The sequence below is a fragment of the Aythya fuligula genome, chromosome 1 (assembly GCF_009819795.1).
Source record: "Aythya fuligula isolate bAytFul2 chromosome 1, bAytFul2.pri, whole genome shotgun sequence".
Taxonomy (NCBI): Eukaryota; Metazoa; Chordata; class Aves; order Anseriformes; family Anatidae; genus Aythya; species Aythya fuligula.
The window spans coordinates 62,708,119-62,734,274 of NC_045559.1; the positions used below are offsets into that span (position 1 = coordinate 62,708,119).

The 26,156-nt window shown below is 38.3% G+C and overlaps 1 protein-coding gene across 2 annotated transcripts in view; it reads right to left on the minus strand.

Moving 5' to 3' along the window:
- The window catches only part of FGD4 (FYVE, RhoGEF and PH domain containing 4), a 94,685-nt gene that overhangs the window by 7,683 nt on the left and 60,846 nt on the right, over positions 1-26,156 (minus strand). For both annotated transcript variants that reach the window (XM_032205387.1, XM_032205395.1), the window contains exons 4-11: positions 22,332-22,818; positions 13,031-13,120; positions 11,140-11,285; positions 5,811-5,967; positions 4,486-4,624; positions 3,813-3,871; positions 3,056-3,202; positions 1,497-1,669 (exon numbers count right to left, since the gene is read on the minus strand). In XM_032205387.1, coding sequence (XP_032061278.1) covers positions 1,497-1,669; positions 3,056-3,202; positions 3,813-3,871; positions 4,486-4,624; positions 5,811-5,967; positions 11,140-11,285; positions 13,031-13,120; positions 22,332-22,818 — 1,398 coding nt within the window. The remainder of the gene's footprint in view (positions 1-1,496; positions 1,670-3,055; positions 3,203-3,812; positions 3,872-4,485; positions 4,625-5,810; positions 5,968-11,139; positions 11,286-13,030; positions 13,121-22,331; positions 22,819-26,156) is intronic.

Genomic DNA, 26,156 nt, shown 5'->3' on the forward strand with positions numbered 1-26,156 from the left:
TCCTTAAGAGTAAACTAAACATTATAATGAAGTTAATAGAAGCTCATGAATTCAGGACATTAAAGCACAGGGTACCTAAAATACTCATGCATTAATCAAGACTTGAATTATCTAATCTACTCTAATAAGACTTCAGTTGGTATTTATACCTTCATCATTTTGTACAATGAATTCTAAAAATATTCATAAAACAAAACAAAAACAGGATCTTACCACACTTAAAATAAATGAATACAATAAATTAGATTACTGATAATTTGGAAAGGTTACCAAAATAAACTTACTTTGTTGTAGCTTTTTTCTTCCAATTAAAAAGTACTTCACAAATGGTACAACAAGATGCAATCTTTCACCACTGAAATGGATGTGTGGCATAAAAGCTTGCCAAATATTTAGCAAAATAGCATGCAGCAATTTACAGCAGATGGAATTGATAGCAAAAAACATATCCCAGAAGTCTTGCAGATTTGAATGGAAAGCTTTTTGCTGTCATTTTCCAAATTGCATATTTCTATTGCATTGGATTTCTAATTAAATTACAGTGTAAGTAAATTGCTATTTGCTGTTATATTTCTGCATTCATCGCTATGTAATTTTTCATCGAGAAAAGTAGCTTGCAAGCTTTAGTTTAATAGCAAGCTAGGGTTTGTCCCCAAATACATGGTGTTGACACAGAGCTGTAAACTCCACAGGCATCTTCCTGCTTCTTTAATCCTTGTCTTTCTGCAATGACATCCTAACTGCTAAGAACAGGATCTTCAAGCAGCTCCAACATGGAAGGTAGATGTAAAACTGCACTCCACTTTATTTGAAGTCAGGTAACCTAGACAGGGGAAGTTTAGTCTAGGCAATGCAAAAAGTAGTAGTAGGGAGGTAACCGCCATGAAAAGGAGGACAAGAGGACTAATAAAGAAATCAGAAAATACCATTCCGAAGAGCGCTACTGGAAGAAAAGGACCCAAGAACTAAAAGAACTTGCCATACAAGGTGAGGGGATTAGAGGAAAACAAGCAGACTGGAAAAATGATTGAGGAAAAGCAAATGCCCATCTACTGCTGTAGAGAACTACATTCTGGAGACATATCCCTACCAGAGTGAAGAGTTTTGTTGGGTGGACACATCCAGAGGTGAACAGATCCATTTGTACCAAGGTGTTTTAGGTAGCAGCACTGCCCATGACTCAGCATCTCACAATACTCGATGAAGCCAGACAGATTGCCTTTGCATTAGTTAGATACACTGATCTCAATTTTCCAGGTAGCCCACTCACAACTACCTTAGGTATTTCAACAAAGCAAGATAAAGAACTATACTTTGTAGATACATCTTATATTCCAAGAGATTCTTAGACTGATCATTTACGCTTTCTGCCTAGGTTATTTTCAAAACACTAATACTAAGATTAAGCCCAGTCCATCTTTCTCCAAATACATCACTCCATTCTTTTGCATGTGTATATTTAATCCTCCATAAAAAGATAAGAAGACTTCTCTTACCTGGCCTGCAACTCCAGTGTTCGCTCTTTTCCAGACACTTGAAAAGTATGTGGGTATTCTTCGTTATGAGTTTCTATAATCTTCATACCATCAATGCCAACTCGGGTTCGAACTGAGAATTTTGATCCTACCAAGCTGAATTTGGGGACGCAGTAGAGCAACATATTGTTAAACTGGGGAAAAAAAGAAAAAAACAACAAAAAAACACATGTTGCTTTGCATTAATGAAAACACAGATGACAGCCAGTTTCTACTGAGAGCTGGACAATATCACAAAGCTGAACTCAGTCGGTGAGAAAGCAGGTTCCTTTCTGTTTAGTTGACGTATGGGAAGACCAAACATCTAATGCAAGACTATGTCTGATTTTTTTTGTTATGGGATTTAGAAATAAAATTAAAAGCCAGCCTCAATGGATATACAAGTAAGAATAATTGCTCTGTATATGCAGCAGTCTTCATAACCTTTATCATAACTATGCTCCAAAGGATATTTTATAACATTTTAAACCATTTGTTAGAAAAATCATTCCTATGCCTCAGTTCTACAGAAACTATTCTAAACTGCACAGTCATAATTCTTTTTGTCAGTGTATAAATTTATATACACCCTGTACCAAACCTATTTAGTTTTGTAACTAATATTATTTGACAAGAATATTCGTCTTTTCTCCAAGAAGAATGAGCACTCTGCTTTTATTCACTGAAACTCTCAATATCACAGGAAAAAAAAAAACCTGAGCAGTATAATGATATATTCCCTATTAAATAGAACATTTAAATTTTACTTAAATGTCTGAAGTGCCAGCCTAGAAGCCCAGTTCTTAAATTAGCTCTATAGAATTTAATATTCTCAAATTTTAATAATTAATATTGAGAAAATGTGAGGGGAAAAAAGAGAAACTCACCTCATTTAAATCCCTTTTAAACTTGTCACCTCTCATGTTAAGCACAAGTCATTTTAATCAGCTGTCTAGCCCCATTTGATATTTTACTATTTCATTACTTCTTTTGTTTGAAGCACAGGTAAGTAGGAATTGTACCTCAACAACTCATTACTGCTCTTTAAAAAACAGAAGACATGCAATGCCAGAGGACCACAAGTAATGAACTACTTCAAACCTTTTCCAAGGGAGCTGTAAGGGCATACTGCTATAGTTTGTTACACCTAAGACAAGATAAGGCACCTGACTAGAGGATGAATTGCCACAATAAGTTCCCAGAGGACCACGAGAACATACTTGGACTCCAATCTATCAGGATCAAAATCCTAAGCTTCTACATTTCGGTTTTATGAGAATGGCAAAGTTCTCACGATCTAGAACCTGCATTTATGATTAGCAGATGTATTTAGAAGTGAGTTGCTGGGCACTGGTTCTGTTCCGAACGGTGTTCTCAAGCCTTTCTACAAGCAGTATAGGTTTTGCTCAAGTTTGAATACCACTAGAAGAAAGGCTACTCACTGGCATCAACTGGAAGATGATTTTCTTCTCTCTTTGGCAGTTCTTTCAAGTCTAGAAAGGCATACAGCCACCCCTGCTAAAATACATCACTATACTTACTAGGAAAAGGTGCCGTTCTTGAGCAGATGTATTGCGAGCAGCGAGTTTAAGGATCTGTCCTTCTTTTATCAATTCATTGGAAGGGTTCACAATGTCTTCCTCTTCTCCCAGCATCTCATATATCTCTAACAATTTCTTTAGATTTTCCTTTTCAGCGAAAATACAATTATAAAGTTTATTAAATAATAGCACAGATTTTCATGCATTTTAAATGAAATGCCAGGGGCTTGCGTAAGCCTGGAGAATGTCAGCTTTGATAAACATATGTATACACCTGGTGTATAAGGTCAACCATTTAGACTGACTGACCTAGTTGATACACCTTTTAGAAATGCCATGATAATCTTTAAAAATACAGGTATATATATAGAGAGCCTGCATCATTGCTTGTACAAAGTTTCAAAGTACCAATTAGGTATTTCAAAATACTTAATGAAATACCAATCATGTCAGCCTGATATGGTAGAGAAACAGTAACAACTCTTTACAATCACCCTTCCACTCACGGAAACAGATGAGACAAGGTTAAGAGTTCAAGACTGTCAGATAATTCAACCTGGAACACATGGGAATTACGTACCATGACAAATGTTTAGCATTCCAAGAAGCTACATAAGTACACTGAGCAGGAGCAATCACTTGGGCCCATGAAGCAAGTTTTTGCAATTTTAGGAAAAATTTGCAATTAATACTCCTAGCTTCACTTTTCAAATATAATATTTGAAAAAAAATGAACAGGGAAACAAGGACCATTTACCATTTTCCTTATTGCACTGTTTGAGTGACTTGCTGCAGTGGATATAATTTCCAGAGATTCTAGATGGAAGAAAGAAAGAAAAAAATATGAAGACAAAAGGCTGCATTTTTAAATGTTTTTATATTACACAGAAAACCGGATCATTCTACAAAATGATGTTTTCAGTTTTTATGTGAGTTCTGAATGATTGGCCAAAATAGCTTGAACTGTTCTTGTATAAATGTAGAGAGGAAAAAGAACTGAAAATAAACTTCTCTTTTTCCTTGCAGGAGCTTATAAATACAGTAACGAGCACAAATCCCCTTTTTTCCAATAAGAGACATACATGTCAAAATAATACAGCAAACAAGAACAAAAACACAGCTCCTAAACAACCCTGAAGCAAATAAAATAATAAAATCTCAGGCATAACTCCAAAACTAAAGGAAAACTTATGTAATACTCTAAACTCATATTTTTAGAATAACTAAAGGCTTTACAGTTTTTGTGCTAACTTAACTCACTGTTCAAACATTTTTTTCCAAATAATCCTTCAATTCCACTGAAGAAATTCTATCATTCTTTTCACAGTGGTTTTCCTTTTCAGTTTATTTTTCCTGAAAAGAGGTTTAATTTACAGTATCATCTTGTTAATAGCTTATCAGAGCTATTTTATTGACTAGAAGTTATTTACTTTCAGCATCTTTCCAGTCTAGGGAGTCCTGAGGCAATTTCCTTAGGTAGTCCTTTAGAAGCATCTCATAGCGTGGAATACGTTGCACTGGTTCTAGCATATGATGTTGCAATGTCAAATTTCCACACACTTTTTCCTTCTAAAAATTGTAAACATATTTCAATGTATTAGGCAAAAATATTATTTTACAAGAATATAGTAAAATAAAAAATGATTGATAGAACATAAAGTATTTTGAAACATGCATGGCAGACCTTCTGAAAGAAAATACAAAAACTTCTTTACCAAAACAAATAATTGGAAATTTATTTACTAAAAGTAATTGTAAACATTTCCTATGTATTCTGTAAAATACATTAACAAATGTCCTACCAAAAAAACTCCAACTCCAATGTATTTTAATGTTGTTTTGTAATAACTCTGAGAACAAAACAATGACTATTGTGTTAATACGAACAGTTCGTGTTCACTTATTAGAAAATGTCTATTAAGTGTATTGGCTATAAAGTGTATTTTATCTATGTGAGGAGAGAATGCTTCCTCTGAGTTTTATACATAATGTACCTCACCCCACCCACAAAAAAAAAATTTTAAGATATACGCTCGTTTCCACAAACTTATACATGTTATAACTATATATACAATATATAGTTATATTATATATATATATATAATTAGTACATTGAAGTACAAACAATTGCCTTCCTTGGCTTAGAATCGGAATGCCCTACTCTGCAATGAATTTTAAGCAGAAATATCTTACCCTATTTCTAGCTGTAAAGTCTGCGGGAGGAAGATACATACTTGCCATTCACACAGAAACCTACAGGGAGCACTATAGGGTATAAAACACGCTTTTGCGAAGAATAATGTGCTGCTGTTAGCTTCCTTTCCCTCTTGTGGCTCAGCATTTTAGTATTTCAGATTTACTTCCAAAGTTTATTGTTCTGCATAACAGCACTGGCATGAGCCAACAGAATGTTTACGTATTCAGTGCAAGGATCTACAGTTGTAGTAATACATCATTTTATTTATTTACTTTTGGTGTCTATGACAAAATGTAGTATTTTTTAGTCTTTTCATGTTTCAACCTTTATACATAGGTCCTCTATACTGCAGTGGAAAGTCTGGATTTATGTGGGTGTTTGTGCACACTTGAAGGGAAAAAGAGAAGAAACAGAAGGCAACACAACCTGGATAAAAGTAACCCTTAGTTCTAAAGGATTCACTATGTAATTTTCTACTTAATACTTTTCTCACCCACAAACCAATACATTTTTATATATACCAGTATTACTTGGAGATCTACATTATTCTTCCATTACCTGAATATCTTGAATAATTAATTTGAACTGAGGTGACCGTTCAGTCCATGTTTTTACCAATTCCATTGCATTATCAAAATTCTTCACATACTCTCCATACATCTTGAGGAAAGGAGCTAACTTCTGCAGAATGTCTCCAATCCTGGGGGTATGAGTCCTGTAAAGTAAGAGGGCAGAATCTCAGAGCAAACAGGAAAGAAAAGTCGCACAAGGTTATCAAACAGTTCCAAGTATTTGAAGAGAAGAGTATCATTCTGCTTGGGATCATCTCGTGTAGAGTTCCAACAAAACCATTAAAACTGACCTGAATTAAAGGATTGTTTGCACCCTCTCTGGTGATGTGTAAGCATTACAGATCACGGAGAGCACTAAAGAAAGAAAAACTTTCTATAATGAAAACCTTGGGACTCTACGTTTACAAAACATAGCCTAATCTATTTTATTTGCAGTTCCTTACAGGTATATTATATTCTTTTGACCACACTTTACCCTCTAAATAGCTATTTAGTCCTTTTATTTGAGGACTAAATCTGTACCACAGACCTCTCCTTCCATGCTCTATATAAATACTGCATTTCTGAAAGTCCTGAATGCATGTATCTCTAGACTTCAAGGCCAGGTTGGATGGGGCTTTGAGCTACCTGGTCCAGCAGGAGTTGTCCCTACCTATGGCAAGGGAGATGAACAATTTGGTCTTTAAGGGCCTTTCCAACCCTAACCATTCTACATGTACAATTCTATGTTTCTAAAAGTCAGAAATCAATAGTGCAATAGTGGCACGAAGTAAAGCAATCTTTTCCTAAAGCTACTCTAAAACACTACTGTTCCAAGCAAAAAGCTGTGCAGCAAGGAAAAGTTACCTGAATAGCAAATACTGGCAGGACTGGCCCAGCTGCAGCTGTGCTCAGGGAAGTAGAAGACACAACCTGTGCAAAACCTGGCAGAGCTACCACTGGACCTTGTAACCAGAGAAGGGGGCAAGATGGGGTGAGAAGGTAGTCTCTGAAATCACTGAGGCTCTCCAGCCTTTATTCAGGTATTTTCTCCACCAGTCTCTATATTCAAGCACACTTGCAAATGCAAGCTAGCAATTCAAAACAAATAGCCACCAAATTCACTCAATTCTATTTCTCTAGGTTATCATTTTAACACAATGTAGCAGCATGTTTTTAAACTGAAAATAAAATACAAATCATGTCAATTCTAACAGCACTGAAATAAATGTAAATTCATTTCTAAATGTCACCTGGAAAAGAAAATAAAAAACACAATAGACTTAAAGGTTTTTCTGCTAAAGTTCACAGGTAGGTAATGATGAGATTTTGCCATTAAAAGCTTAAAGCAGAAAGACTGCAGCAATCCTTTGTATCTACGCCAATTTGTATTAAAAAAATGAGTATTTCTTCGTGTTTCTTATCTATTACTAGAAAGACCTTACAAGAAAATATCAAAACTTTTAAAAGACAAAGAGTGGGAACCATTTGCTATGCCTGCTCCTTTGATACCTATGACTGCTCATTTACACAGAGCATTGCATTGTCACTGACTATGAAGATTCAAAATTTTCACTGCTTTTCACTTTTACTTTTTTCTTCTATGTCCAAAGATTCAGGCCATGGAAACAAATTATTTATTTTAGGCAAGTTAGACAAGGTCCACATAGCACAAAGAACTATTGAAAGACAGGGACTCAGAGAAAGCAGAACCTTCTTAGAAAGGCATCTTCCCATGATCAGCTTTTAAGTATATCTATCTACTTCTTCTCATATTTAAACACAACACACCATAAGCAAAAACAGGAAAGTATACTAAATGACATCAGGTCTAGGGCTGTTACTGGTTTTGTGGATAGACAGATTGCAAAAAGAGAACTATTACCATAGACCCAGATCAGCAGTGCATTGTTACCAGGAAACAAAGAGGGTATTGTTATATATCTCAAGAAATTGGACTTAGCATTGTTCTGTAGATACAGAAACACTTCCTATTTCGGTGTTATCGGACCACAATGGTATTCACGTAAGCATTCTAAGAAACTTGGAGCATGAAATAGCTGACTTGCTAATCATGATTTGAATTTAAAACTGTTACGATTGAAAGGAAGCCAAGCAAAAGTCTGTAAAAATTAACACAGACAAGGTGATTACAGAACAACTGCTTGGTCTCTTTTCTGATATACAAGCTAACAGGCATCCAACAAAATTGCAAGTTGAAGTTTCAAAGCAAAATCACACAAATAAGTCAGCTCCGAAATTGCCCAAGAATGCTAGTCTAAAATTTTGTGTTGAAAGAGTGAATAATTTGTCCACAAAAGAAAAAAAAAAAAAAAAAAAAAAAAAAAGCAAGCAAGCAAACAAACAAAAAAGAAACAAAAACAAAAACAAAAACAGAAGATATCACACCATGGTCTTATATGCTTCCCCAGCTATCTGCTATTGGTCATCATTGGGTACAAAAAGACAGATTTAGATTGGTATTTTGACTTTAAATTGCTGGTATGCTCTGTTTCGCTTTTTTTCATGGGAACTATATTGCACTGTTTTCAAGCCATATGTTGTAAAAGAGGTAGTCAACTCCAGCTGTTGCTCAGCTCCTTCAAAATGTCATCACCAGACAACTTCATTTCCACCAGACAAGTTTAGATACACATCGCCTTTTCTTCCAAAACAGAATCTGGTTCTGCTCTATGTATTTTTACTTCAAGTATTCAAAACCAACTGCAATTTAGGAAAAGTGTCATTTTTTTTTTTAATGGGAATTTTTAGTAGAAGTGCAGAGAAGTACCAATTTTCCAGTATTTTCTATTAAGAGACTGCTGAGGAAAGCAAACTGTATTTGGCAGAAGCTGTTGTGGAAGACAAGTTCAGAGCCTGGTGATGGGCAGAGAAAACTATCCCTGACACTACTCCAAGCAATGATGAGAGATCATTGTCTTCAGCTGCACCCATTCTTCTTCTAACTCCTTCCCAAAGCATAATTTTTTAAGGACATTCAAACAAGCTGCCTCACATACAGTACAGATTGTTTCCAAGCAGTTGCTTGGTGCAAAACTACTAGGTTGCATTGCAATATTCATAGCTCATCTGCAAAAGAACTTTTAAACCTTAAATATATAACTATACACACATCATTCGTTTGCAATATACCATTTTGCAAATACATAAGGTAGTGCAACCCATCTCCTGTGCTCTATAATGTGTCTAGAGCAAGATCTTCATAGTTTTTGACAATTAAGGTCTTATACGAATATGTAACTGGAAAGGGTATCTGGATAGACAAGTAGAATAAACAGTAGAATAAACTCCAGATAACATGCAAAACAGAAGCCAAAAATGTGCTGAGGTAAAACAACTGAATGAAACAACGGGTCAAAACAATATATATATGTATGTATGTATGTATGTATGTATGTATGTATATTTTTGAGGTGTCCCCTTTTCCCAAAAAGGGTAGGGAGCAGTAATAAATTGGATTTTTTTTTTTTTTGTCAGTTTAATAAGATAGACCAGAAATATACACATATTTGAGCATCTCCATAACATCTTCAGAATCCCGTACATCAAGACAAGATAAAGATACTGCACAATAGTACAAAGAATCCTTTAGGCTGGAAAAGACCTATATCAACTCCAACTACTAACCTAGCACTGCGAAGTCTGTCTACCACTAAACCATGTCCCTAAGCACCACATCAACATGTCTTTTAAATACCTCCAGAGATGGTGACACAACCATATTTCTGGGCAGCCTGTTCCAATGCTTCACAACCCTTTCAGTGAAGACATTTTTCATAATATCCAACCCAACCTCCCCTTGTGCAACTTGAGGCCATTTCCTCTTGTCCTATTGCTTGTTGCTTGGGAGAAGAGACCAACTTCCATCTTGCTACAACTTCCTTTGAGCTAGTTGTAGAGAGTGGAAAGTTTCCTTGTCTCTAGGCTGAATAACCCCATTTGCCTCAGCTGAACCTCATAATACTTGTTCTCTAGACCCTTCACGAGCTTCACAGTGATTCTCTGGACATGCTCCAGGGCCTCGACGTCTTTCTTGTACTGAGGGGCCCAAAGCTGAACATAGTACTTCAGGTGTGGCCTCACCAGAGCTGAGTACTGAGGGACAAACATTTCCTTAGTCCTGCTGGCCACACTATTTCTGATACACGCTAGGATACCATTGGCCTTCTTCACACCTGAGCACACTGATGACTCATATTCAGCTGGCTATTGATCAAAACCCCCACATCCTTTTCCATGAGACAGCCTTCCAGCAAATTTTCCCCCCAGCCTATAGTGTTTAATGGGGTGGTTGTGCTCCAGGTGCAGGACCCGGCACTTAACCATATTGAACCCCATACAGTTGGCCTTGACCCATTGGTCCAGCCTATCCATAACCCTCTGCAGAGTCCTCCTACCCTCATGCAGATCAATACTTGGGCCTAGTTTGGTGTCATCTGAAAACTTACTTGATCCCCTTGTACAGATCATTGATAAAGATATTGAAGAGAACTGGCCCCATTATTGAGTCCTGGGGGTCTAGCTGGTCACTAGTGACCAGCTGCCAAATGGATTTAACACCATTCACCACAACTCTTTGGGCCTAGCCACCTAGCCAGTTTTTTACCCAATAAAGCATACGCCCATTCAAGCTATGAGCAGGCAAAGGTTCTGCAGGCCAATGATAAAACGCAAGGGAAAAGGACAAAACTGCAACAGGGGATGTTCATAATGTACATAAGGAAAATTTTCTTTACCATGAGGGCTGTCAAACACTGTAACAGATTTCCAAGAGAGGTGGTTGATGCCCTGTGCCTGTCAGTGCTCAAGAAGCATTGGGATAATGTCCTCATTAATATACTTTAATTTCTGGTTAGCATAGAATTGATCAGGCTATTGGACTAGATGATCTTTGAAGGTCCCTTCCAACTGAACAATTCTATTCTCATTACCGTGCTACAAGGGCAGCACAAAACATATATATGTTATTTATCTCAGTTTTGTCTTATGTGCATATTTATCTCAATTTTCTATTATGTGCAATGAATTAATCAGGTAGCACATAATTTTAGTGTGAACCTCTAATTCAGCAAGGCATTTAATCATTAGTAATCTCACTAGCTTCAGTGAGTGAGATGTCCTTTAGTTTGAACAAGGGATGCAAGTCCTCTGCTGAGTCAGTTCCTGATGAAGAGTGAAGAGCAGATGTTCTCCTACCCACAGAGCTTCCTCAGACTGTAGCACTTAATTATGAATGCACCTTCCCTACTTCAAGCCTGTAACAGTTCCTAGAGATGCTATTTTAGTAGATTATTAGACAGTGAATCACCTCTTACCATTCTTGCATTCTTTTCTCAAGTTCTGGAAGTAAGAATTTACTGTGGAATGCATTTATTGACGATATATTAGAAAAGATTTTGTTAATCACTTCAGCTGGAAAGGAACCTTTGTTGGCTTCTTCAAGGAGTCTGGAATAAAATACCTGCAATATAGAAGAAGAACCCAAAACCTATTAGCCTTTTATCACTGGATGAAGACTCATCCACCCTCTTCTACACCAAAGAGGGCAAGAGTAATATTTAAATAACATAGGGAGGTGATTACAAAAGTAATTTATCATCTTTCATTATCTAAAAATTATTATCTTTCCCTCATAAAAAGTTAAAAGCTACTCCTCCCCTTACACCCCATTTTTTTTTTTTATTTTGAGAGAGAAAAAGAGCTGCAGGCTGAACAGACATAAGGAAAGCCAAACCAAGGTAGAACCATTCTGGTTGGAGTCCAAGCATTCTAGGCATGTTAAGAGTTAGACCTCAGGTTTCCCGGTCCTCCAGTTGTGTTGTTCACTCTCATTTTCTCTCCAGTGAGCATGATGGCTGATTACCATTAGCTCAACCACCTATATGCCCCATCCCTGGAGGTGTTCAAGACCAGGTTAGATGAGGCCCTGAGCAACCTGATCTAGTGGGTAGCATCTGTGTCTATTGCAGGGGGGTTGGAACGAGATGATCTTTAAGGTTTCTTCCAACTGAAAGCCATTCTATGATTATATGTATGCTGAAGCCCCTTACACTTTTAAAAATTGACATTGATTGGAAGACTGCATATTCCCCATATATATAAATATATATAAATAACATTTATAGTGCATAATGCAAAACTGCAGTTCTGATTGGGCTATTTAATACTACAGTAGTCTCTTAAAAATAATAGTAATAAAATCTCCCCATCACTGGGCTATATCTGATTAGACATAGCTACAAACTGACTAGAGACATGCAGCTGTTAATATGCACACCACATGAACCAGGGTTTACAGGAATGTATGGTCCATGTCTCTCTCCCACAGGTGAACAGGAACAGACTGCATCTGCCTGGAAAGGGCTTCAGAAGCTTAGGTATGAGTTTTTGGGGAAATAAAGTCTGAAGACAGAAATTTTGATAATCCCAGCTGAGACAGATAAACTGTCTTAAAAGAAAGACAAAAAAGCCATATGCTTTCACTTATACTTCAAAATAGACTCACTTTGCTCCATCTCTAATAGGACAATTAGAGAATTTGACAAAATTCTTTTGGAAACTATAAAGGTTACTCTATTTAGAAGCATAACAACACTTTCCAGACTTCCACATTTAGAAACACCAGTTTGATTCTACAGAGCACAAGAACTCAACCCATCCTTTGCACAAAGAGGAATTTTTGTTCATTTTAACAGAATTTGGTCTAAATGTTTAATAGAAAAGTAGGACATATACAGTTTTCGATGGGCATCTTCCTAGGTTCTTCAGCACTGAAGAGAAATGCTGTTCACACAGCTCAAACCTGAAAGATTTAGTAATTTGCTAGTGGGCAAACAATATTGGTATTATAAAATGATACTCTTTCTTGTCCAATAGCAACCAAGAAATGAGTGAGGACAACATTATTCATCTCCTTTGTTGGATTTGCTAATACAGATTTTGCAAATCTACTGCTTATGTTGAAGTCTACATGCACACACAAGATACTGCATTAATAGTCACAAAATTCTGAAGTGTTTTTTAAAAACACAGTGTTCTTAAATTAGAAAAAATGACAAAGTTATGCAGCAACCACAGATGACTGACTGGAAAGGTCAGCAAAATATAAAAAGCATATCACCTCCTTTATGTAATATGCACACACACACACAGCCATTCAAGTGAATTAAGGGCAAGAAAATAAAAACAATTTAAAGAGAAACATACCTGATCTAGGAGGTCAAGTCGGCTAACATAGGCTTTTTCTGTTTGCAGAAGTTCACTAGCAATTTTGTGACGTTTCTGTTCATCTGTCTCCTGAGGGAGAACAGAAGAGCCCTTAGAATACTGCAGGAAACATAACAATACTTAAAAAAAAAATTATTCAAAAGCATATGTGATTACCTATGATTATCTCAGAGTCTAAAAAGCATCTGAAAAGCAAGTTTCACATTGGTCTGCAGTTTCAAAAGGTAATAATCACCTTATTTTGGTAAATACAAGCTTTCTACCAGTTTCACCAACAAATACAAAAGTAATAGGAGGATTAAAAAAAAAAACAAAAAAAAAAAACAACAACAAACAAACAAACAGCTCCAGAGCGAAAGTCAAGGCCTAAATTATTTAGTATTTCTCAGTTTTCACAGGGATCTTTGCCAAAGCCCAAACTCCCTACTGAAAAGCTCAGCTCACATCCTGGTAATCAAGTACCACCAACCTTTCAGCACTGGAAGAACTCATTTGCAGAGTAAAATGTAACAGATGGAATTAGTTGGTGTTCTCCCCCGCCCCCATTTGGAAAGTTATTTGAACTGACTGTTCTGCATACCAGAACTGTTGAAAAATACCATGCAAAATGTTTTATGTTCATCAATACACTCATTGCTGATGCATTGCTGGCTGCAATTAGAGTGCTACCTCATTAGCCCTTTACACAAGCCATTTTTACTTCTCAAGGAAAGTTTTCACTTTAAAGTTTTTCATTCCACAAAACATACTTTTGATTCTTCTGCTAAATATAAGCTAAACTGTTTGTTCAAATTTCAATATTAAATTTAGTACATTAGAATATAAAATTCTGAGTTGTTTAAAAACAATGAAAGTGCACCCTTCTAAAACACTAATACATTAGGAAAATGCCTCATGCTCACAAGTGTCAAATTCAACAAAATGACTTTTCCACTACAAGATTTTCTTCTAGATTTAGCAGTCATGCTGAGAAGTGTGAGTGTTTAATGACATTTGAATCTATCTGAATCTATGTAAGTCGCAGTGTGTGTCCGAACAGAGCTTACAGGACAGTGGGAATTTTCTAGACAAATTGCAGAAATCCTTAAAAATAAATAAGTAAAGAGATCTTGAAACAGTTATTTCTGATTTCAAACTGCATAACGCTTTCTGCAAGACAAACATTTGCAAGTACATTTATTTATAAAGGTTGTTCACAGAATAGTGAGTAATGAAGTACAGAACTTTCATGTAAAGGACAACAGTCATTTTTTTTCACCTTTCAGTATTCAGCAATTATTCCAGATCTGAACTCATTTCAACTCTGATCTTCAGAGTTAACAGCCGCACTGCTACATAGCAAGATCCCTCCCTAAATACAGGCTTTCAATAGTGACTTCAAAGCTGTTCATTAAATGTTTCAATCCACGTAGCAACCACAGTAACCTACAGAACAGCATTTTAAGTGCTGTCAAGAGACGTTGCAGAGAGTTAAAGGATTTGCAGTTACAGCTCCAACATGCTGTTTAGTGCAGTCATTTGCAAGGAATTTTACACGTGGACTTGCTTGAGGCACAAAACCATGGAGGCTACTGGCTTCTCTGAAAGTATGTATGTTTCATGTTTTTGTTTGTTTGACTGACTGATTGTTATTTTTTGGTAAAACCCATTGTCTCCCTGAAGCACTGCTACAGAATCAATTTACAGTTCTCAGAAGATTACACGAACTAATTAGGTGAGGGAAAAATAATGCACAGCAGCCTCAAAATATATACAAAACGAGCAGTTCAGAAAAAGCATTCAAATCCTCACCCCTGAGCCAGGGCAAATCCCTCTTACCCCTCAGCTTCTCCACCCTCTCAGTACCTTCCTCACACATCATCATAATTCTTGAACCTTGGTCTCCTTTCTACAGTCACTACCTGACTCAGGAATCTTCTGTGTGAGAAAATACACAGCACGGGTGAGTTCTCCTTTAATCACAGTGGCATGTTCTTATTCTAGCATAAGAACATCTACCTACAGGGTTAGGTCTGTGCAAGAACAACAGAAAACTGTATTGCTAGTTTTCTTTAAAGGAAATCTTCAGATTCCCACTGCAACATCTCAATATTTGTCCACATTTTAGAAGAACTCCCAACTGTGTTTTCTTCTGCTAGCTCCCTCCCCCTCTCTTCTCATACTCCCACTTCCATGCCTTTTCAGCATCCTATCTAAAGAAAAGCACCTGGTTTCCATGAGGTCAACTACACCTTCCTTCCTGTTGGAAACAACAGGTCACAGGCTATTTTGCTAGTAGTGGCATCCATTTCCTGTTGAATTTTTTTTTTTTTTTTTGATGGAATTGTCCTGAATGCAGGGGGTGAAACAGGTCCAGTTGCATAGGTCTCAAGTTTTACAATTGATAAAAAGACTCATCATTGTGCCAAGTAGAAGTGATGTGTGAAGCCCCTGCTGCACCTCTGCCCCCAGCTTGGGCACCCACCTGCTGCTTGGAGTGGGTACAGCTATGGGCTCAGGGCAGGCAGAGCAGAAGAGGCACAGGGTCTGCAGACCTGCATGGGGCTATTCCAAATAGCGAAGTAAGTCTTGCAACATTTTTTGGAAATAAATACTGAGCAATATTTTGTGACAGTTAGAATGACATAGCTGCTAGTTACTGGAGCTGTTCAAGAAATACCTTGTATAAATAAATGGGGAAAAAAATATTCAAACAACGAGGAATGGTTAGTGATGTACAGAGAATATTCAGCTAGAGGCTGGATTTGAACTGTTGATCAAAATATCAGAAGTGTTAGGTAACACTAAGTTCCTGAGATCTACTGTAAAGCAGAATGTAACCATATCAAAAATGCCAAAGCATTTTTTTAAACACTTAATTTAAAAGAATGCATTAATCTTTTCCAAATTAAAGGATGAAGTTGAGTAAAACTTTCCTGTTTCTTCTAATGGTTGCAGATGAACTGAACTCTCAGTTCAATTTGTCCTCCAAAAACTAACCTTTGAAAATTGCAAATTAGACAATTTTGTGACATACATGTATCTTTAAACTGACCTTTCTAATGACCTGAAACAGATTTTTTCTGGTTGAATAAGTTATTAGCTAAAAGTATTTAAAAATTATTAATTTCAAGCAAACCATACTTTCCATTCTATCCAAACACCTGACAAAGTTCATGCAGGCAGGACTGCAAATCTGTATCTCTAGATAGGATTTTTAAATTAAATATTTCACCTGGGCTTAATTGCCTATTCTTTAGTACAAATTGCGCATCCATAGAATTACTGCATTACTATGGATGCTTAAGACATTAAAATTGTGGATGCCCCATTCCTGGAAGTGTTCAAGGACAGACTGCATGAGGCTTTGAGCAACCTGGTCTAGTGGAAGGTGTCCCTGCCCATGGCAGTGGGGTTGAAACTAGATGATCTTTAAGGTCCCTTCCAACCCAAACCATTCTACAAAAGCAAGTAATTTCTACCTAAATTGAACTCTGAAATTAAGGTGAGGTAGGAAAAATGCTGCTGAGATACAAACTCTTTGCATCTTGTGTGAAACCTCCACAGATTGCACTAATTTAAAGCAGACTTCCTACCATCTCCCAAGTACCATCTCCCATCAAGAAAACTATACCTACCAACATGATAATGATGCAGTGTATGATTCACTCCTATCTCAGCATAGCCCTTACCCCACAGACTTTGCAGTAATATATTAAGAAACACAGATATGGTGAGAGATGTAAAATACAAACAAAACTCATTCAATCTACATCGTGTGAGTTTGATTGTTTGATTTAAATACTGAATTTGGTCTAAAGTAACAGAGTGGGTTTTTCCTTTCCTAAAACCATTTGTGTCATGGCTGGTTCTTGATCTGAAGCTTTGTTCTGTGAGTATTGGGAAAATAAATGTAAATCTTCATGAGAATTTAAGATTTCATTTAATCTCTTGAGTTAGTTTCTGAAATCAAGTTAAACACCAAATTTCACATGAGCTATTGAATATTGCCACCACATTGTGACAAATTAACTCTATGTAACAGTTTATTATGAAAATGATCTGTGAGTTTCTTGAATAGTAACCAAGATAAGCAGCGAAGATCCTACAAACCCTAAAAAGGCAATTCTTCAAGAGGATTTACACATATTTATATTGGGTATTGAAGATACATATCTTTCTTCATGATCTACTGCTGCTAAAGAAGAACATAAAATGTAGAACCAGGATTTTACTTTCTTACTCAAGAACTGCAACAGCTAGACATTTCTTGGCAGGAAGTTAACATAGCACAAAAGTTTCATCCTATTTAAATCAATCCTTCACCTTACCTTTAGAAACACATGACCTCCACCAGGTTTTGCATCTGAAACACCAGAGTGCCCAACATGGCCATTAAAAGGAGCTATCAAGTAAATACTTTAATAAAGATATGGCATGCATGCAGCCAATATCTCCATTCCCTACCAAATCTCACAACAAATACAGAAGCATTTGTCTTCTTGCCTGCAGTTAACTCCGGTAGCAGATTTCTCACAAGATGTTATTCAGGAAGCTAATTGATTGGGATGTTCTTGTACTAGTCAGCCTCCGCATTTTAGAAAAAAACAAATTTTATGACAGAAGGTGCTTCTGCTGCAAGGCAGGAAACTTAACTTTCAATCGTCTTTTTCCTTGTGGTATTTGTGGTTTGTGACTTTCAGACTAATACTGTAAATAGCAGATATAATACATACTGTGGTCTGCTCATTTGTGGAAAAAGTCCCAGATCATTGCCAAATTTAGTTAGTTTCACCTAACTTTTCCAGAACCTGAAAGAATTTGGCTTTAGTCAGACCTACAGTGATGAGGAGGTGGGCTGGAAAATAAAGGAGCACCATTACTTCTAAATAAGCTTTCTTTTCCAGGTCTAAAAACCAGATTCTGCTTCGGTTTTGTACCATTCCCCCGTTTAATTCACCCTTTCCAGCAGTGGACTGCCAATCATAGAATATCCCAAGTTGGAAGTGACTATAAGGATCATCAAGTCCAATTATTTGCCCCACACAGCACCACACAAAAAATCAGACCATATGTCTGTTGTCCAAATGCTTCTTGAATCTTTTCCTAACCCCCAGCCTGACCCTCCCCTGTCCCAACTCCATGCCGTTCCCTTGGGTCCTGTTGCTGTCCCCAGAGAGCAGAGCTCAGCGCCTGCCCCTCTGCTCCCCTTGTGAGGGAGCTGCAGGCTGCCATGAGGCCTCCCCTCAGCCTGCTCTGCTCGGGACTGAGCAAACCAAGGGACATCAGCTGATACTCATACACCTTGCCCTCCAGACCCCTCACCATCTTCGTAGTTCTCCATTGGACACACAGTTTTATGTCCTTATAAACTGTAGTGTCCCGTACTGCAAATAGTACTCAAGGTGAAGCTACACCAGCCTTCCCTGAGTTAGGAAGTATGGCATACAGGAGACAAGATACTTCACATAGCTACCAAAATAAGTATCAGATGCATAATTTAAAATTTGTCTATGACCTGCATGCATCTGCTCCTATTTGCTTTCACTCAATTGTACCTATACTCATGCTTGGTTAATTAAAAAGAACAGAAAGGTGCTGTTACTCAGCAAAGCACAACTTCAACTCAACTGCATCCCAGTTTTAAGATCTTTTACTGACAATAGGGGTGCTTAGTAAAATCTACAAACTGCCTAAATGCTCTTGTTGCTTTCCAACACCTACTGGGACACAGTAAGAGCTTAGAGCTCTATCAGACCTCTCTTGTTCCTCAGCACCCTCCCCTCCTATACTCCAGATGGCATGGCAGGAGCCACTTCAAACTCAATTTCATTTCAATCTATACCCTAAAACAAACAAAAAAAAATACAGAACATTACAGAGCATTACCCTAATCTAAATTAGTATTTTATTTTGTAAAGTATGGCCCTCAGATCAATCTATGGTAGATATGCTTCTTAACATCATTAAAGAGGATGTTCTTGTACCACAAACATACTGGTATCTCAGAAAGTGCTGTTATCCAATTCAGTTTTTATAGATCCAGTTCACCACTGATGCTGTCTTAAGAGTTATCCTGCATGGGCTTGTTCTGTATTTTTTTTTGTTTGTTTGTTTGTTTTGTTTTACCCTCCTAATATCAACAAACAGTACATCTAGTAACAGCCTCACACTTGGGCTTTTGGTCAATACAGGCCAGATAACTTTTGTAGGCCACCCAGCACGTCAAAGAAACTTTAATGAGATTGCTCCCAAACACATTTTCTCCAACCATTTGCTCAGTTCCTTCCTGGATATGACAACGTAAATGCTTCCCATCTCTGCCTTTTCCTGAAAAATCCTGCCAGCACCTTACTGCACAACTTGGAGCATTCAGCACTTTATTGGCACAAAGAAGGGAAGCAGGCATTACCGATCATAAGACAGAAACATAATGAAAGGTGTGGCTTGTTAAAGGCACCCCGAATCACTACCAGACTTACTTTTACATGAAAATTATTTTTTAATCATTAGTAGCAAAAACTAATTGCCCAAACAAAACACAAAACCAAACAAAAAAAAACCAACCCGCATACTAGCACTTTCTTGGCATGACCCTGTAATACATGTAAATTTGTGTCCCATTTTTCCTAGATACAGAATTTATCCTCAACAGGTACATAGTTAAGTTACATAGGTTACATGGGTTAGGTACATAGGGTCCCTAGTTAATGTAATTCAAGGGCTTGGAGAGATGCTGCTCTTCTGTAAATGAAAACAGCAAAATAGTTGTATAAGAAGTTCATGGAGCAGATCCTTCTGGAAACTATGTTAATGCACATGGAAAACGGACAGGTGACTGGTGACAGCCAGCACGGCTTCACTAAGAGCACATTGTGCCTGATAAATTTGGTGGCCTTCTACGACAGGGGTACAGCATTAGGGGTTAATGGAAGAGCTACTGATATCATCCACTTCAAATTGTACAAAGCATTTGACATTGTCCCATACAACATTCTTGTCTCTAAAATAGAGAAGTATGAATTTGACAAATGGACAACTCAGCGGTTAAGGAATTATTTGGATGGTCACATTCAAAGAGTTGCTGTCAATGATTTGATGTCCAGGTGGAGACCAGCAATAAGTGGTGCCTCTCAGGGGTCTGTATTGGGACTGTATTATTAAACATATCTGTCAGCAACATGGATAGTGGGATTGAGCACGCCCTCAGAAAGTTTGTGGATGACACCAAGCTGAGTGGTGTAGTTGACACCAAACTAGGCAGGGATGCTGTCCAGAGGGATCTGGACAGGCTTGAGAGTTCAACAAGGCCAAGTGCAAGGTGCTTCACTTGGGTCAGGGCAACCCCAAACATGAACACAGGCTGGGGGATGGCTGATTGAGAGCAGCCCTACAGAGAAGGACTTGGGGGTAGTAGTGGCTGAAAACCTGAATATGAGATGGCAATGCGTGCTTGCAGCTCAGAAAGCCAATTGTTTCCTGGACTGCACTGAAAGAAGTGTGGCCAGCAGGTCAACAGAGGTAATTCACCCCATCTGCTCTGCTGATCTGAGACCCCACCTGGAGTACGGTGGGGCCTCCAACATAGAAAAGACAGCATAGTATGCTCATGCATAGGAAAGACAGGGACCTGTTGGAGTGAGTCCACAGGAGGGCCATGAGAATGATCTGGAGCACCACTCCTATGAAGGCTGAAAGAGATGGGGCTGTTCAGCCTGAAGGAGAGAAGGCTCCAGAAGAACCTTATAGCAGCCTTGAGTACTTAAAGGAGGCTTACAGAGGAGAGAGGGAGGGATGCTTTATCAGGAATTGTAGTGATAGGACAACAGGTAATGGCTTTAAACTAAAAGAAGGTATGTTTAGATTAGATATTAGGAAGAAATTCTTTACTATGAGGATGGTGAGGCACTGAAGCAGGTTGCCCAGAGAAGCTGTGGCTGCCCCATCTCTGGAGGTGCTCAAGGCCAGGCTGGATGGGGCTTTGGGCAACCTGGTCTGGTGGGAGGTGTCCCTGTCCATGGCAGGGGTTCAGAACTAGATGATCTTTAAGGTTCCTTCAAACCCAAATTGTTCTATGATTCTTTGAAGACACTGATATGCAGTCCAAAGCTATGTAGTCCTGCATTTCCAGCTCCACAATCATCCTGAAGTTTTGTAGTTGGCTGATGCAGGTGTATATCTGACTACTAGGGAACAGCTTTAGCAGTGCTCAGCAACACACAATGGGATGTTCATCTAGCTGCTCTCCCCTTTAGCTCTGTGGAGAAGACCAGGGCTCAGAAGGTGCCAGCCCAGACCTTCTGCAGTGACTCACACAGAGCAAAGATTGACTGAAATTATTAATGATGCTCACTGGCCATGAATGCTTCAGTACAAGAAGCCAAACTGCATAATCAAACATTTAAAAGGGGAAATTTCTCAAATTTTCTCAGCAATTAATTTTTCTAAGACAGATTTTCTTCCACCCACTTACTTTCCTTAATAATTTAAAATCTTCCTTAAGAGGAAGCTCAAATTCATCATGTTCTATAGATCTTGCTAACAAAGCATATATTTAGTATTCTCTGAATCTCTTGTCTATCTGGTAGCTAGCAGACTGCCACTGACTTTCTAGCTTTGACATCTACATCTAAGTTAAGGATCCATTCGGCAGTTCTTCCTGAAGCCCTGTTTTGCTTCAGTTTAATACACATGAAATTTTATTTTGTATATGCCACTAACTCCTTTCACAGTTAGTGCTAAACACATACACCACGTACACATATTTCAGTGTCACTTTTTTTTTTTTTTCCAAACCCTCAGTTACCTAACTTGGGAGGAAGAGGTGGGAAGAAGAGGGAATGTAAAAATAAAATTTTCCTTTCCCCTTCTCTCCTCTCTCCCCCCCCTTTAACCTCTTTGAACACATTTGAAACATTGGTATCCTTTTGGTAGCACAGCCTCTGCTCTAGCATTTGTGTCATTTTACAGGTTAACATAAAATTACCAACACCAAGAAAATTTTGCCAAATTACAATTTTTGGATAGATTGTTTCAGAAGCAATTGCCACAGGACAGTCAAACTTCCAGCTCTCTTTTTGTAGTTTAAGACATTTTACTGATTACTTTTAAACGCTTTTTTTTTTTTTTTTTTTTTAAATAATGAGGAAACAGTAATAAATTTTCAGGTTTTTAGAGGAAAAATAACTAGAAGATTTTCAGCTTTCTGACCTGCCCTATGAAGCTTACTTTTCTAAATAGAAGTCTAGAGAAAATACACAGAACAGCAATATCACAAGAAAGAAACAACTTCTCTCTTTACCTTTGTTTCTGTAGGTTGATCTTGTTTGCTGATTTCCTCATTTGGTTCTTCCTCCATGTTAGTATTAACTTCTGGAGTTTCATTGTCAGATGGGAGCAGTGTATCACTGCTTGAAGTCCTGTAGCAGCTGTTAAGTATCTGTCCTTCACAGGAAGTTGTAGTTTCTAATGACTCTCTGGACGTACTTACTCTTTCGCCATTTATTAAGCTGCTGTTGATTGAATTATCTGGAACTGAGGTGGACGCATTAGATCCTTGGTCAGGTATCCTCCTGTCCTCACATTCCATCTGATCTTGTGCTAGTACTCCATTGGCTGTGTGTGTCTGTGCAACCTGAGTTTTGTTGGTATTACTGTTTCCCTGTTTTTGTAGCAGTTGATGGGAGGGGAATTTTGGCTGAGGTGATGGTGTTGATCCATATCTTCCTTGAGATTTAGAGATGTTGAGAACAGAGGAATCTTTCTTCAAATCACTAGGACTGAATGGGCTACGACACCAGACAAGCAAAACATAGATGAGAGAAAAGTTAAACATGGTATTATAAAAGAAAAAAATAATTAAACAACTATTAAGGGAAGTAGGACAGTTAGACCATATAAGCTGTTCCTCCAAATCATTTCTTCCTATATTAATGTTAGGAAGTTCACACAACCAAGACTTGAATAGCATTTTTTCCATTAAAGCATGACACACACCTCTTAGTGAAAACCTGGAGTTCATATTGATTGACTACACCCTCATCTCTCTTGTATCTCTGTTTTTAAAATGGAAGGCAGTATCATTAGCTACATGCAACAGATAAGGAAACTGAGGCACTGATACAGGATGCAGCCTGCCCCAAGTGTCCTAGATTACTGGCAGAAAAAGGGAAAGAATCTTGGTCTCCCAAGTACCAGTCCAACTCCTAAAGAAACACAGAACCTGTTCTCTATTTGCTTTTCAAGAATGCACAAAAAAAACATTCAAGAACATTTAGCATCCCTTTTGTTAATTCAACATATTGCAAGCAGAGCTGTAAGTTCCTATCCCATTTCTTCTTCCAGTTTCCTTATTTAGTAATACTGCACCTCTTTTGAAGTTCTTTTCTCTCCATATTTTAGCTCAGCTTTAAACATATCTTAACCCTTTTTCATACTTTTCACTATCTCTCTGTTAGATTTTTCAGATTTTTAATTTTAGGCTAATAAAAATGTTAGCCCATTCTGTAAAAAGGTTTGGCTTAATTAAAGAAAAAGGGAAAGGAATAAATCATTGGAAACAAAATAAAATTACACAGTTTAAGTACATTTATCAAACCATATTCAACCTGAAGAAACAACATGACTGCTCTGTAACATATTGCTCACAGAATGGACTATTAATCTTCCAGAAAGATAACTGGTTATAAACTCTATGTTTACTCCTTATTTATAGGACAGTTTATACAAATACTTATGAACTTCTGTACAAGTAGCTTGAAAAATATCTTACACTATCTTCATTTTCTTCCATCATATATATAACAAAAGAACTAAATAATTTCTCATTTAGTTGTACAAAAAAAATATTCTATTTTTTTAAAAAAAGCACTCCCAAAATGCTGAGAAACTTAGCTATAATTCATTTACCTTTTTCCATTGCATGCATACAGTAAAGTGGCTTAATTAACTTTCTCCATGCCTGTATGTTTATGAACTGTACAGACTAATGAAAATATGTTATAATAATCAACAATCAGTTTTTCATTCATGAACATGCTACCTAGTCATTTGAAGACCAATAATTACTAGTGAAGTTGACCTTCATGGAAGACACATTCTCTGAGCAGAGCACATTTTCAAAACATGCACTCCTTCCCCAGTCACAGCAGGGCATTCCAGAATTATTAATAACTCCACTGAGTTATTAAAAAGACTTGGATAATTCTCTGAAGGAAGACTGGGAAACAAAGTGATAACAGGACTGGAGACCTGAACCAGTCATAAAATTCACAGGACCTTGTAGTGGGTTTACGTGGCAAGGTTTTGGTAGCAGGGGGCTATAGGGGTGGTTTCTGTGAGAAAGATCTAGAAGCTGCCCCATGTTTGGGAAGGGCCCCATTGTTTTCCAGATCTGAGCCAATAAGCAATGTTGTTTGCACCTCTGTGAGAGCATATTTAAGACAGTGAAAAAAACGCTGCACCAGACAGCAGCCAGGAGTGAGAGAACAGCCTTGCACGTGCCAAGGTCAGTGTATGAGGGAGGGGGAGAGGTGCTCCAGGTGCCGGAGCAGAAGTCCCCTGTGGCCTGTGGTGGGGACCATAGTGAAGCAGGATGTCCCCCTGCAGCCCATGGAGTACCACGGTGGAGCAGGGTTCCACGCTGCAGCCCGTGGAGGAGACCACGGTGGAGCAGGTGGCCCTGCACCGACGGAGGCTGCCGCCTGTGGAAGACCCCTGCCGGAGCAGATTCCGGGCCGGACCTGTAGCCCGTGGAGAGGAGCCCACGCAGGAGCAGGTGACCTGGCAGGAGCTGCTGCCCGTAGGGGAGCCAGGTTGGAGCAGTTTTCTCCTGAGGGATGGGCCCCGTGGTATGGACCCATATCTGGAGCAGTTCTGGAAGAGCTGCTGCCTGTGGGAAGCCCACGCCGGATCAGTTCATCAAGGACTGCATCCCGTGGGTGGGACCCCATAGCAGAGGGGACGAGAGTGACTGAGAAGGAGCGGCAGAGAAGAAGTGCTGTAGACTGACCATAACCCCCATTCCCCCGTTCCCCTGCGCCGCTCGGGGGGAGGAGGTGGAAGAGGGTGGATGGGGGGGGAAGGTGCTTTTGGTTTCTTTCCTTTGTTTCTCACTTCTCTAGCTTGTTAGTAATGACCAATAAATCTTACTATCTTCTTATGCTGAGTCTGTTTTGCCCGTTACAATAATTACTGCATGATTTTCTCGTCCTTATCTCAATCCTTGAGCCCTTTTCACATATTTTCTCCCCATTCCTCTTTGAGGAGGGGGAGTGAGAGAGCGGCTGTGGTGGAGCTCGGCTGCCCACTCGAGCGGAACCACGACAGACCTGTAGTGCTGCACTAGTTTCTTTTTCCCACCTTTTGGCAATTGTCATGACAGCAGCACAATTAAGCCTGTGGCTAATGATGGAAGTTTCTTGCACACAAAGCTCTAAAATGTTTTTTATTCCACTAAACAAACCTCCTTTTGTAATGCTCAGCTGCTTCTGCATAAAGGATTAAATTTCCCCCATCTTGAGGAGGCATCCTTTCAATGAAAATTTTAATACTCTGTCTCCTTACAACATGATCTGTCATACATCATGCATTCAGCCCTCTAGGGGCCATTCCTTCAAAACATCGATATCCTGAGGAAACAGAAGAAAGCAATATCCCAAACTTGTAACACTCCACTGTTACTGGACCATTTCCTGAACTGTTCCTCTGTCATGGGATTTCTGGAAAGTCACTTTCTTTGTACAGAGTAGATATATTTGGAACTTCTGTTTCAGAGCTTACAATGTTTGTCATATGCATCCAATTAAAAGACACACAAATGGAACTATTCCATTAATGTAGAGCTCACTCTAGCTCTTGTTTTTCAAAGTTCCAAGTGTTTCCTGTGAAATACAGCATAAAAAGTAAGGAACCTCAAGATATTCCACTAAAATCACCAAGTACCATGAAGCAGTTTAGTGGATGCATGCCATATTGATACAAGTAGCTCATATAGCATGCATCCACTAAAATGTTTGCTCTCCACATGAATGATCTGAAGAGGTTAAGTCAGCATAAATGGAAAATCAGGATTTCCAGTTTTTCTGTTTGTTTATAAAAGTGATTTTTTTTTTCCTGTGAGAACAAG